The sequence below is a fragment of the Falco peregrinus genome, chromosome 5, assembly GCF_023634155.1.
Source record: "Falco peregrinus isolate bFalPer1 chromosome 5, bFalPer1.pri, whole genome shotgun sequence".
Lineage (NCBI taxonomy): Eukaryota > Metazoa > Chordata > Aves > Falconiformes > Falconidae > Falco > Falco peregrinus.
This window is the reverse complement of record NC_073725.1, coordinates 44330819-44344090: the sequence shown is the minus strand read 5'-3', so window position 1 is coordinate 44344090 and position 13272 is coordinate 44330819. Positions and strand designations below refer to the sequence as shown.

General features: G+C 40.0%; 1 protein-coding gene across 6 annotated transcripts in view; it reads right to left on the bottom strand.

The window, feature by feature from the left end:
• Window positions 1-13272, bottom strand: part of MLLT10 (MLLT10 histone lysine methyltransferase DOT1L cofactor) — a 136913-nt gene that overhangs the window by 119867 nt on the left and 3774 nt on the right. For 2 of the 6 annotated variants that reach the window (XM_055806254.1, XM_055806258.1), the window contains exons 1-3: window positions 9156-9338; window positions 8385-8553; window positions 4653-4732 (exon numbers count right to left, since the gene is read on the bottom strand). In XM_055806254.1, the coding sequence (XP_055662229.1) occupies window positions 4653-4732; window positions 8385-8553; window positions 9156-9194 (288 nt within the window). In that variant the 5' untranslated portion in view covers window positions 9195-9338. Of the gene's footprint in view, window positions 1-4652; window positions 4733-8384; window positions 8939-9155; window positions 9339-13272 lie in introns of those variants that run through there. The other 4 variants (XM_055806255.1, XM_027781777.2, XM_055806257.1 and 1 more) reach the window with 4 other exon arrangements.

The following is a 13272-nucleotide window of genomic DNA, read 5'->3' as shown; positions in this document are numbered from 1 at the left end:
AATTCCTCCTACAGTGCCTCATTCTGTTTAGGCAAAAGGTAAGTAACACTACCTACGGTTATTTTATACTACATAAATGCTGGAGGTGGTGTATTAAACTATGCATTCATCATACAACTCTTATGAGCAACTCCACAATAATAAACTTGTAGATGCATGTGATGAAATGTTTTTTTAGAAAGGGAACTTGGAGAACTACAACCATTTTTGTATTAAAGATTTTAAATAAAAAATAAAAAAACCTCAAGTGTTCAGACTGTGGATCATCTGTGAAGCAGATGCAGGAACAGCTCAGGTCTGGCAGGATTACTAGCAGGAACCTAATCACTATGAGAGCGCAATGTACCTGAACTGGCTTTGGGGGTGAACAGTATAGCTGCATTTCTACAGCCCTGAATCCTTAAGTACTATATGATCTAAACTGAACTTTGCAATGATGGCCTTCCAGTCTCTGCACTGAGTTCCAAGAAACACACATGCAAATGCAGAGACTCCAGTTACACTAGATTCAGATGAGATCCATATGAACACTATCTCAAATCTTACGTGGCTAGCTCCACAGGGAGTCACAGCCCCCTCAATACATTCCCCAGAACTAAAATCCAGGTGGCTTATTAGACAAGCTGCAGTGAAGTGCAAATGTGCTGACTCAGTTCTGGGCCAGAGCTGCATTCAACTTCATAAGCCAGCCCATCAAAAACAACACAGAAATGCCAAGTGGAAAAACACTGCCTTTACGACATTAATCCGTACCAAGCCCAAACTGATCCTTCCAGATGCAATGACAGGCTTATAATACAGATATTCCAGCGAAACAGATCAACAGCATATTAATTCACTTGCAATGCCGTAAGCAGTCTGAATTCACATGTACAAGCTGAGCTGGGCTTGAGGTAGTTAAACTTCCTGGAATTTGTAACACTGAAGTTCAGTACTGAGATACCCTGGCCTCTCTGAATCAAGTTGGATTCACAAGGACCAGCATCTACACATAGCTAATAAGCCTAACGAAGCCAACTGCACAAATGTTGAATGCCTCTGTAGTGCCCAGTGGCAGTACATGGATTATTCCAGCTCCTTCATGATAAGCACAAATAGTAGTAGCTCATAAACACATTGTCTAATCATAATATATAGTGGGGTATAATTAAATCATTCTTAAAATAAGATCATTAAGAAAGATGTTTGGCATATAACAGGATGATGGGAAAAAAAACTCTTTTAGAACAACAGTTGTGCTACAATTCCCAAACTTAGCTTTTCTATAGCCTCTCTCTTTGGATACCAGTACCATCAGCCCCTGGACAACATATATGTACCATCCAACTTCCAAAGTCATGACACAAAGTCCCTTTCGTACTACACCATATATATATACACATCCTCACAGGGATCCTAATATTACTTTTTTCCTGCACCAACATCTATCTGCCCTGCTTTTTGATTCAGAAGTTCAGGTACAGCTGAAGACATCAAAAGGGCCCACTATGCAGGGTAATAACAGCTGGTGCTGTCACAGGCAAAACTGGGAGCAGTTGCCACCATCTTGAAGAGAACCACATTCCAAGCTCACTATATAGGTCAGCTGAGATAAATTAGCTGATTTAGGGAAAACTAAGACCTTTCAAGTAAAGTTAAAAACTTAAAGAGTGATTGTAAAAAGTGCATACTCATATTACAACCTTCTATTTATTATGCACTACATATGCATGATTATAAGGCAAGTCAAATAATTACCAGACACCTCAATAAGTCCATTATCCAAACAGTTCAGGTTGACAAAAATTGCAGTTCCTCTCACACACACAAAGACATGACTCTGCTAGAGCCAAGACTCAATATGGCTTGTCAGGCATGGAACTGTGCTTTCCAACTAGTAGCGGACCATTCAAAACCCAAAGACACTGGCTACCACCTCACCATTCAAAACACAGAAATCAACCAGCCAGTAGGCTTCTGCAGCTGGAAAAAAAAAATACATATATATTATCAGCCACTGCTTTCACTGACAAGCAATATGTACCAGTTCAGCAGCAGCATGTGAAAGGGAATGAAGTAGACACCAGTGAGTAACAGTTAGTTCAAAGTATATGGGAAGCCAAGTGCTCTAAACTGCTGTTGAGCAAAGTTCTCTGGTGACCCACCTACTTGAGGTACCTGCTCCTGAGTTAGTCTATTTCTTTCAGTTGTTGCAACAAGACTAAGTTTAGCACAAGTAATTAACCCTAGTCTCTTACCAGAATAGATTTCTTTGCCCAGTAACTCCAGTAACTACAGCTTAAAACAAAACAAAAAACTTAAAGGAAAAAAAAAAAATACTCCCAAAACCACACAATACAGCTTCAGCAGGGAAAAGTACAGCTAGAGAGCAAGACTGAGGTCTTTTTAAAAATTAAAAACAAGTAAACAGAAGTATGTTCAATGTAATGTGGTTAATTTAATTCTGGTTTTGTTTCTAGACAAAAAGGCCAACAGAAAAATAAGCTTCAGTCTCCTACAGCGATGATAAGGCGGTTGCTTTTGCAAGTGTGTTAAAACTCCTGCATCTGAAACTGGTTACAATAAAGTTCCAGTTTTCATACTTAAGTCAGAGCTTCAGTTTAGTTTCTTTATGTTAAGGGCTTTTCCAAGACACCATCTTTCTAACTCACTAAGTAGTTGTTCAAACTTCAACTGTTATCAATCTGTTCTATCTCACATGTAATTAGTTTCAGTTGAGAACCACATAAACCTACGTACGCTATGTTACAAATGGGAAAGATTTTTTTGATTTTTTTTTTTTTTCCCAAAACAAGATTAGTAATCAACTTGCTGAACCATACCATAAACCAAACCTGTTAGGTGGAAACAAGAATAGAATACACCAGGCACTAAGTTCATCACTATTCTTCTTAAGTTCCAACAGTGAAGAAAAAGCACTATGATGCCTATCAAAGCTATTCTTGTTGGTAAACTCAAAAAATTATCAGAATGCAGTGAGACATTGTTTATTTTAGAACTTAGTACAGTTCTCCTTCATTCCTTGTGTCAGGAGAAGCCAGGAATAACTATATCCTAAATCTTGATGAGAATTCCCTATTGTGCACCAGAAAAATCCTCCTCCTAGCCACCATCTCTTTTCTCCCCTCATATATTTGTAACTTTGTTGTCAACCTGTATATATATCAAACTCAAGAACATTAAAAATGCTATTCTTAAAACTTTACATTGCTGATGGTCTTCCCATGAAAAGAAACAGCTTTTCTTTAGAAAGGGCAGCGGTTTTGATACTCTGTTGACAAATATTTGGAGAGCACACAGATCAATCCGTTCTTACTCCCACCAACAAGTTTTCTTTGGAAGAGGTTAACAAAGTCTAAGTTACTAGGGCATTATGAAAACATTAGTGGCAAGTGGAACAGGTTGCCCAGCAAAGTTGTGGATATCCCATGCCTGGAAGTGTTCAAGGACAGGTTGGATGGGGTTTTGAGCAACCTGTGGTCTAGTGGAAGGTCTCCCTGCCTATGAAAGTGGCATTGGAACCAGATGACCTTCCAGCTAAGGAAGGGATTACGGTCCCTTCCAACCCAAACCATTCTATGATTCTACAAAGTTGCAAAAAAGTAGAGGAACAAGATTCTTCAGTCCTGTGCCAAAAATTCACGCAACACTAAGTCACCCTACCATTTCCGCAGTACTTTATATTCGAAAAGGAAATAGGTACAGCAAACAGCTCACATAAACACTCTGACAGTCACTGACAGTAACTAAAAATTTGGTCTCAGGCTTTGTCTTTAGATACCAAAGTTAGAAACAGTTTACACATGCCCTAAGATGCTGCATCACCTCTCTTCCCATTTTTATATGAAATTTTTTTTCAGAGGCAAAGGAACAGCTTAGTCTTTCTAAATACTCTCACTTTATCTTTTGCTGGAAGACAAACTAAAAAGTGCCAAGTAGTGAGAAACGTGATTCTCTTTTTCTAAAGATACCTGATATCATGCAGCTTGATCTGGTAACACACAAGTTCGACCAAAACAAACCCTCATGTAATCAAGGGAAAAGAAGGGAGGGGGAAAAAAAGGTGTTGGGGGTTTGTTATTGCTCAGAAGGATTATCTGAATGCCCCGTATTTAACATAAAAAATTAAGAAGACAGAGGAAGAAAGTGTTTCTTCATTAGAAGTATCACATTCCAAGTAAGCATTAGATTCTGAAATTAAGAACACTACCTATTGGTTAAGTGTTCCTAGACTGAAGCTTTCAACTGGCAATCTAAAGTTGCTGTAAAAGAAAACTGGACACAGATCTTATTCCCCCCCTTACCTAACTAAAGTGTTAAACTGACAAAATTATACAAAAGCCACACCACAGTTAAGAAGAAATCAATCTCTGAAATAGTCAGGGCAAAAAACTTAAAAAAAAAAAAAAAAAAGAGAGAGAGAGAAATCTACTAAAAAAATCAAACACACACTCCCCACAGAAATTATTAGAATACTTAAGACACAGTTACGTATTTTCACTTAAAAAAAAAAAAAGAGGGTCTCTCCAAACAGTATCTAGATGGAATTATGACAGAACACTAAGCTATTTTCTACCATTATTGGGATAGCTGAGTAAATATTATCCACACAAGCATTATAACTAGCATTACTTAATAAACAAAGCACATACCACTCTGGCTGCTCTTTCCTGAGATTCACACTTCCTGCAAAACCAAGGTCCAGTGGGTACTTGAACAATTCCATAGCAAGCTGTTTTGAACAAGACAAAATATTTCAGCAAACAGAAGCAGCACAACAGTACTACTGAGTGTTATAAAAAGAGCTTAGTATCAGTTGATCTCACGTCGTTTTAATAACTCAAGTTGACATCTATGCATTGCATATGAAATCCTATCACAATGGTACTAGAAATGAAGTACAAGCTTCCACTTAAAAATTTATGCAAAATTTGTTGAATAAAAAAATATTAGCTTAAAAGTAATATAACCACTCAAAAGCAGCAATATTTAATATGTGATCTGTTTTGCTATTTATTTACCAGCAAAATAGGTAAAACACTTCACAATAACAAACATCAATCATTCATAGTAAAATCTTTTTCAAGTGAAAACTAAAAGCAACTAACAAATCTGACTTTGTCATAAGACATTAACACACTTAGTTACTACCAAGTTCTCTTACTCTTTATAAGTCAAATAACTGGGTTTAAATAGGAAATCCATAATAAACTGAACAAAGATACAAAGTTTGCCTTTTTTTTCCCCCTGAAAATTCATATGGAGTGTAAATACAAATTAAACCGAGCATCAGCACTAGGATTAGTTGCAACTATAGCCACGCTAAAACATAAATCCTTAGGAAAGAGATTTTGAGACATGCAGACTTCTCTGCAAGACTGTCATCTATATTTTTATAGTATATAAAAAATCATGAGTTTGGTAAGAAATCCCACAGAAAAAAAGTTTAGTAATTTGGCAGTAATTTTCATGTTTGAAATGCACAGATCAGGAAACTAAGAACTGCTAAGGGAATGAAAATACAAGAACATAAGTGCTGTGAGTATATTCTAATATCTGTATGGGCTTAACAACTAATAACAAACAATCAAAAAGCCAAAAATTTTCCCCTGAAAGATATTCCTGAATCTGACATTGTATTTTTGATATCTCAATTGCCAACAATATGTCACTTAAACAAGAAGACTCGGCTTAAGTATGTAACGAGAAAAAAAATATGATAAATTAATACTGAAGAGGAAAGCTGAGATTAAATTAGTATCTTCTAGTACACATACAAAAATATTGATTTCATGCTAGCCTGAAGGGGGGAAAAAAAACCCTACCAGTAATGCAATACTAGTATAAAAACCATCTGGCTAATATGTCTTTCCCACTACATTGGAAAGTCAATGAAATCATTTCCCATTATACACATAGATACATGTAGGCATATTAAGATTAGTTGTATGATTTTCAAACACATTATCCAAGTAGTGACAGACTCTAAGCCCATTCTACTGTACAATAAAGTTCTTTAACATGAGGAAAAACAACTTGTTTTCATTGTGTCTGTATCAACCACTGATGAGGGGGATCTTCAGTTCCTCTTCAGAAATTGAGAGGGAGACTTTACATGTGCAATCACACTTTAGATTAGCAAGAGACAGTGCAGAGTAAGAAACTAATCACAGAATGCAATGCAGACAGGGCTGGCAATCAGATCCAAAGGCAACACGAGTTGGGCACTGAGCAAAGCTGAAGTACTTTTATATCTGCAAATATAACAGAGTACATCTGCAGCCTAACAGTCCAGCACAGGTTTGTGCTCTGATGCACTGTTATATTGTTTATTGAGTTCCAGGACTTCCTTTGGTTTATACTTTCACTACTGTGCAAAGCTTCTTTAAACAGATGAAGAGATTTTGTCCTCCACAACTTACCAAACACTTGTAAAGAAGTTTCCTCTGAACTAGACATAAATTATAATAACAAAAAATGCAGTTAATGAAGCCTTATGGGTAACACTGCTGCCTGAACTTCAAATAAGGACTACTGGCTTTAACCATGAGGACTACACTACTTTTACTACAGAAAGACTACAAAAAGAGTGGACATGCTCCCTCTACCACCTTCATTCACATGATGCATCAAATGCAAAATGTAAAACATCAATGGTACAGTAAATCAAAACATACAGTTCTTCTTTTCTTAGACTTCTACAACAGCATCTGGATTCAGACGAAGCACTACTTTGCACACTTCCTGCAAGATTCAAATTCAGATTTGGCCTTGACCTTAAAGAAAGTTCAATATTCTTGTACCAAATTTACTGAAGTGTGTCTCTGTATTAGGTATACTTCCTAAAACAGACCTTTGTCATTCCCACTATTTCAGCTCCAACTGCTGATATCATCAAATTCTTCCACTGAAAATATTAGCAAGGCTCTAGATGTAAAGGAAGATGCTCAAGATAATACAAAAGTAACAGGTGGTTCAGGTATGACTTCTAAGAGTACTCCTGTTTTAGTGTTCTTCTTCATGATGCTAAGATTCCACAAATGCAGAGTTACCTTACCGGTTAACATTACTCAGCTCTTAACAGAAAACTGATTCAAAACAAGGCTAATTTCACAGATCCTGTCAGCCTCCCTCCACATTCAATCCAACGTTAACAAGAATAACTGAATTCTTCTGCAGATCTCATTAAATTGCTACTATTTCTCCTTATTTCTTGTCATCTTACAAAAGCACATATACCTGAAACAAACTAAGTTACTATATCATCTTCCACGCAATTTAAGACCAAGTGTGAGGCACACCTTAGTAGCATTTTCATATGCAGCAGGCATTCGGACTAATGAACTGGATTTAGGATTTCCTGTCTCCTCTAATTTGCTCACCATCTAGAAGGAGCCAGCCACAGAGTTCACAGAACTGTCTGGGGAGTTGATACTGACAAACTACCATCTTATTCTTTATTTCTGCTACCAGAAAGCAAAAGTCGTAACTTCCTTTCTTACAATGTAAGCAGCAGAATCCAGTCTCTTCCTCTGCTCTCACAAGAAGGGTCAACCCACTGACAGAAACAAAACAGTCACACATAGAGGGAACATGCCAGCTCCTGAGCTGAGCTGGACACCAACCAACCAGCCTCCACTAATCCAAACAAATCCAGCATCAGCCATTCCGACAAGTACCCTCCCCCTGCAGAGCCACAACAGGAAGTCTCTTCATCTACCAGGAAACATCAGCCAAATGACATTCAAGGAAAGGCAGGCAAAAGAAGAAATCACATGACAGCCAAGCCTTTCCTATACACCACTCTCTTCCAGTCCTAAACCCTTCCCACCTACTGGCTGCCCCTTAATTTTTTCTAACTTGGGAAAGGCAGGGATAACCGGGATCAAGTACAGGAAGAACAAAATAAAGTAACAATTGCCAAAACAGAGATTAGTAAGAAGTTCTGCAAAGAAGGAAAGGAGTTTTAGGTAGTCTTTGGATTGCTGCAGCTGAGGCTGTTAACAGAGTGCAAAGGCAGACTGGAAGCATAGACACAGAAAAGGCACAAGAGGAAGAGCCCTGCAAGGGGGGTTCTTCCTTTCTTGCAGCCCTAATATAGAAAATCATAACATAGGAAGTCTCACATAAGGAAAAAGAGAGACAGACCGGAGGTATAGAGGATGACAGGGCAGGTCGGACCCGAAAGGGCACAACCCTGCAAACAGGGAAATGGGTTTCATGGGTGACAAGAAGGAGCTGGGAAGGGGGAGGGAGGAAAGGGGAAGAGAACAGCCAATGGGGTGGGGGGAGCAGGCCCAAGGGAAGAGGGCAGGGCACATCAAGAAGGAAGTAGCAAGGCTTCAGGCCAGAGCGAGTGAGCTGGCACCGGCCTGCCTACTCACCTTGATGCACTGCGACATTGCAGCCGTGCCCGTCGCAGTAGACAAGCGGGTTCTCGGCCCAGCCCCTCTCGTCGGAGCACACGCAGCAGCCGCCGATCATCTCCTTCATGCTATTGGAGAACTCGCCCTCCAGTGACACAGGCAGCAGCAACGGCTCGCTAGAGACCATCTACGGGTTAAAAACACCGTCGTCAACAACACACACGCACACACACGCTTCACCCTCTGCCTGCCCCCTCCCCCGGCGGTGTCTCCCCTCAGTCACTCAGCCGCCGCCGCCGCCACCGCCGCCACGGCAATGATTTAGGGCCCATGACCGCCGGCTGAGAGCCTCTTCTCGCCCCCGCCCGACCAACCGGCCAGGCTGTATCAGTCACGCAAGCAGGCAGGGGCAGCCCGGCGGCGGCACGCTGAGGAGGACACCACACGGCAGGCGGACAGGCACGAGCGCGGGGCCGGCGCGCAGGCGCACTGCGCGCGCCCGCGGGGAAGGCCTGGGCCTGGGCCTCCTCGCGATGGTTCGCGAGCCGCCCGTGGAACGTGAGCCGCGGCTGAGCGCGCGCACCCCCTCAACGGCTCCAACCGCCGCGCCGAGAGAGCGTGCGCGAGCCAGCGGCGCCCCGCCAGGCCCGCGCGCCCGCCCCTCGCCTCGCCTCCGCGCGGCCCGGAAGAGCCGGCGCGCCCGGACACCTGATGGCCCGGCCCGGCCCGGCCCGGCCCCGCGCCCGCCGCCCGGCCTGCGAGCCGCGCCGCCCCCGCCTGCGCACCCACCTCGGCGTGCTGCCACTCTCCGTCCCCCGGGCGAGCCATCGCGCCCCGTCGGCCGGCCTAACCCAGACGCGCTCCGGGCCGGGCCGCCGGCCGGGCCGCTCGGCGCGCCGCCGGCCAGCCCGTGCGAAGCCGCCTCCCTGCCCAGCCCGGGCGAGCGTTAGACGGGCTTATTGCTGCCCCCCTCCCCTCCGAGCGTGGGGGGGCGGGGAGGTGGCAGACATGCGCCCCGCTCCCACCCGCGATGTCACTCTGCTCATGCCCCCTTCAGGAAGGCTGGAGGACTCGCCCCATTCCCGCCCTCTTCCCACCCCGCAGAAATCATTTTTACTATCGTGTTTATTTTCCCCCAGATATGACTGCAGGACTAATGCATTCCCGCTCCCAACTTTTATTATCCTGTTTATATCCCCTCCGTTTGCCTGCAGGACTAATGCGTTCTCACTATTATGCCACTTCCCTGCCTTCACCACAACATTCACTATTTTGTTTATTTTCCCTTTGATAGGGCTGCAAAACTAATGCATTATTAATCCCGCTTTTTCTTCTCCCCCAAAACTTGTGGCGTGGCGGCCGCGGCGCTGCCCCAGCGCCGGAGCAATGCTGGATGGAAGACAGGACGGAGACAGCCGGGAGGCCGCAGGCACACAAAAACAAGCATGCTTTTAACACAGCTGTTCTCTACTTTTGCTTAGAGGTGGATATGCCTTTCTAGAAGTTGAGCGTTTCGGTTGTTTGTTTTTTAGTGGCTTGGGTTTTTGGTTTTTTTAGTAAAACAATTCTGTTGTCTTTTTTAATTAAATGGGGGAGGGGAAGGGGGGGGAGAGCTGAGGTGGTCAGCAGAGAGGAAAATCTCAGGCTATTCAATTCTCCATTGTGAGCAGGTATGCCTGTAGCAGAAGGAACTAATTGTGGTGATTGTTAGGAGCACAGAGAAATTAAATGCAGCCTTGCAAAATTCTGCTCCACTCACTTGCCCCAGGGCCAGCATTAATTTATTTATTTGTTTATTTATTTATTTCATGTTGGGCAAGGAAAAGATCATTGATTTATCTTCATTATCATGCTAAAAGGCAGAGAAGCAGAATTTCTGCATGGACTCTATTTTTCATGATGATTTTGCAAGGCCAGCTTAGTTGATATGGTATCTGTACAAATCACTACTGAATTATGTGCATTCCTGGACACATTGCTACCTAGACCTATATATATGCAGGTTATATTTTATACGTTGTTAACTAATAAAACATCTGCACTTGTGTACACGAGTATGACAAACTGCTACATGGAAGGGAGAAGTGGGATGTGCACAACCCTTTACCCCCTACAGCCATCTCAGGCTGCAGTCTGTATGCAAGATACCTTAGGGCAAGCTCTTTCCTCTCCTTGAAAGTTTTAAGTGAAATTATTTAGGCAGAGGAAGAATGGCGGCCAGGAGAAAAAGGACTCATGAAGGTAGATTCCTAGATGAAGGGCCCAGCCAAACAGGCAATTAATGCAGCCATTTGAGACACATTCTAAACATTTCTCTGTAAATGTATCTGCTAATATCCTTGAGAGTTCAGTAATTTTTAAGGCACATGTAAAAAACGGAGGCGAGGGACTGGAATGTAGTATGTTTCCATTAGTGTAAAATCATTCAGAGATTGCTCTCAAAAAAACTCCAGCCCACACCCCAATGTCCTATCTCAACACTGAAGAATACAAATTTGAACATAAAACTATTTACATTATAAAACATACTTACAACACTTTTTATTACTTTTAAAGCTTGTAAAAATACCCTGAAAATTGCAGGTGCAGGCAATTACTTTGTACGGAAATAAAGCCATTAGTATATCCTGGTGTTTAAAAAAAATAAACACAAATTATTTGAAGCTGATAGATACAGTGTCCCAGCCCGTCTTCATTCTTGTCAAGGAAATGACATCTAATTTAAAAAGCATTCTCAATGATTCTGTTAACCCTGACAAAAAAAAAAAAAAAATCCCAAAACCATGATACAGCAGCAAATCTGTCCTTTATTTACCTGACAGGTATATTAAAATAAATATCCTTTTAAAATGAAAATATATTTAATATATTTTAATTTGTTGGGTGAATTTATACGTTTAAACTTCTAACAAACAATTGTAAATTTTTCTCACAGACTTTTTTTTTTTTTTAATTCATTGAGGTCTTCCTGAAATTTCTTCTTTGAATAGCAACTAGTACAATTCCCGGGTCTGGGGTTTTTGTTGGTGATTTTTTTTTTTTCATGTTAGCTATTTTAAGGCTCAATTTTTAGTTTTATAAAGAAGCATCATCAGAGAAAAAATTAATCACTTTGCAACAACTTGATTAAAGCTGCACCATGGCAACAAGAGTATATTCATGAAAAACCTACTGTATAGTTTTCAAATAAAAATATTTTAGTCTGACACCATGTAACAACACACCAGCTCAGTATTGAACCACTGAAATTTTGCTTTGGTCAAAATTAAGTCAAGCTTAATACATTCAATTATTTAATGAAACATTTGTTGTCATTTTATGGATTTCTGTTTAATTCTTTCTATAGAAGGAATGTACATGAACTGAAAGAAACTCCATGACTACCACCTTATGGTATTGTGTAATATTTGATGGAAAAATTTAGATAACCTCTTGATAGTTCTGTAAAACAATTATTTAGAGAAGACCTTTGAAATGCAAAATAGGGAAAGAAATGCATTACCACTAAATAAATACTGCAAACACTAAGCTTATAAAGCTATGGAATCAGAACATAAAATCTTGTAGCATGTATGTTCCTATGATTGTAGTATTTAATAAGCACTGACATGACACAGAAGGCCAATTTTCTTTTTTAAAAAAGAATCCTGTCCTTCTTATAGTGATATATAAGAGATTAAAATAATTAGAGGAATATAATTCAATGAGTAAGAATGAATAATTTCATTGCTAATCTAAATGCAAGGAGAAAATCCAATTCTCTTAGAAGGAGCCTACAAAACCTAGGAGCTAAACAAGTTAGATTATAAGACATGTACAAGAAGATTATATGTTTTCATATTTTTTTGGATTTTAGAAACTTTTTCACATAGAAGGAATGTGTAAGTGAAAGAAAATTACATTCTACAAATGCAAATTGTTTTTAAAACTTTAAGGAACTCTCCAGAAAATGTTAACATATATTAGTGCATGGCACTTCAGCTTCATTAACAAAAATAATGAGGTATTCACCTTAAATTTTTACTATAAACTAATCAGTTCAATCAGTAATGCTAAGATTTTGGAATGCTTGCTTTAAATGTCACTTTTTTTTTTTCTCTACAATGTGCAAAATCATAGTGTAAGTTTAGTGAATAAAACAAAGCATTAAGAAAAAGTGTTTCATTTACAAAACCACATTACCAGTTGGATATCATCATCAGAAAAGTCTTCCAGGAATAACAGAAAAAGCATAGACTTTATATAAAATGCATGCTATATTAGACAACATAAACTGGTATCGGGACTTGGAGCTGTAGGGTGGGGAAACTCCTCCTTTCTAGAAAGCAAATTTCTCATAAGCAATTTTTATTCCATTTTCAGATTGGGTCTTTGTTGAGAAAGCTTTGATCTTTACCTATGAGAAAAAGGATACATGCTGCAGCTAAACAGATGCAACTGAAAACAGGAAAATTACAACTTAGTGATACTCAATAGGTAGAACAATACATCTCCCTATTATCCATTTAAAATACTTAAATGCTTGTCTGCCTTTTGTTTATGTGGGTTTAAATCATTAACAGTCTTCAGTGAAATACGTTCTAATAGTGGGTATTTGCTTCATTCCTAGGAAGGCAGCAGCAAAATGGTCACTTTACACAAAATAAAATGCGACTCTTTTGTGTTGACCTTTGCACACAGTGTGTTTTAAATGGCAGTCTGCCTTAGATCCAACAAATTATTTCTATCCATGTTCAATTATGAAGGATATAGCATGTCTACAGAACCCATATTAAAAATGATAATGTATCTTTATGTGTTTACTCTTAAATTATACTGAGAAAGAGTAAAGTTCTCTTTTTCCTCCTATTCTTTAGTATACTACTCAAATCTGTATTTAACACCTATCCAAATGCAATGTACTGAA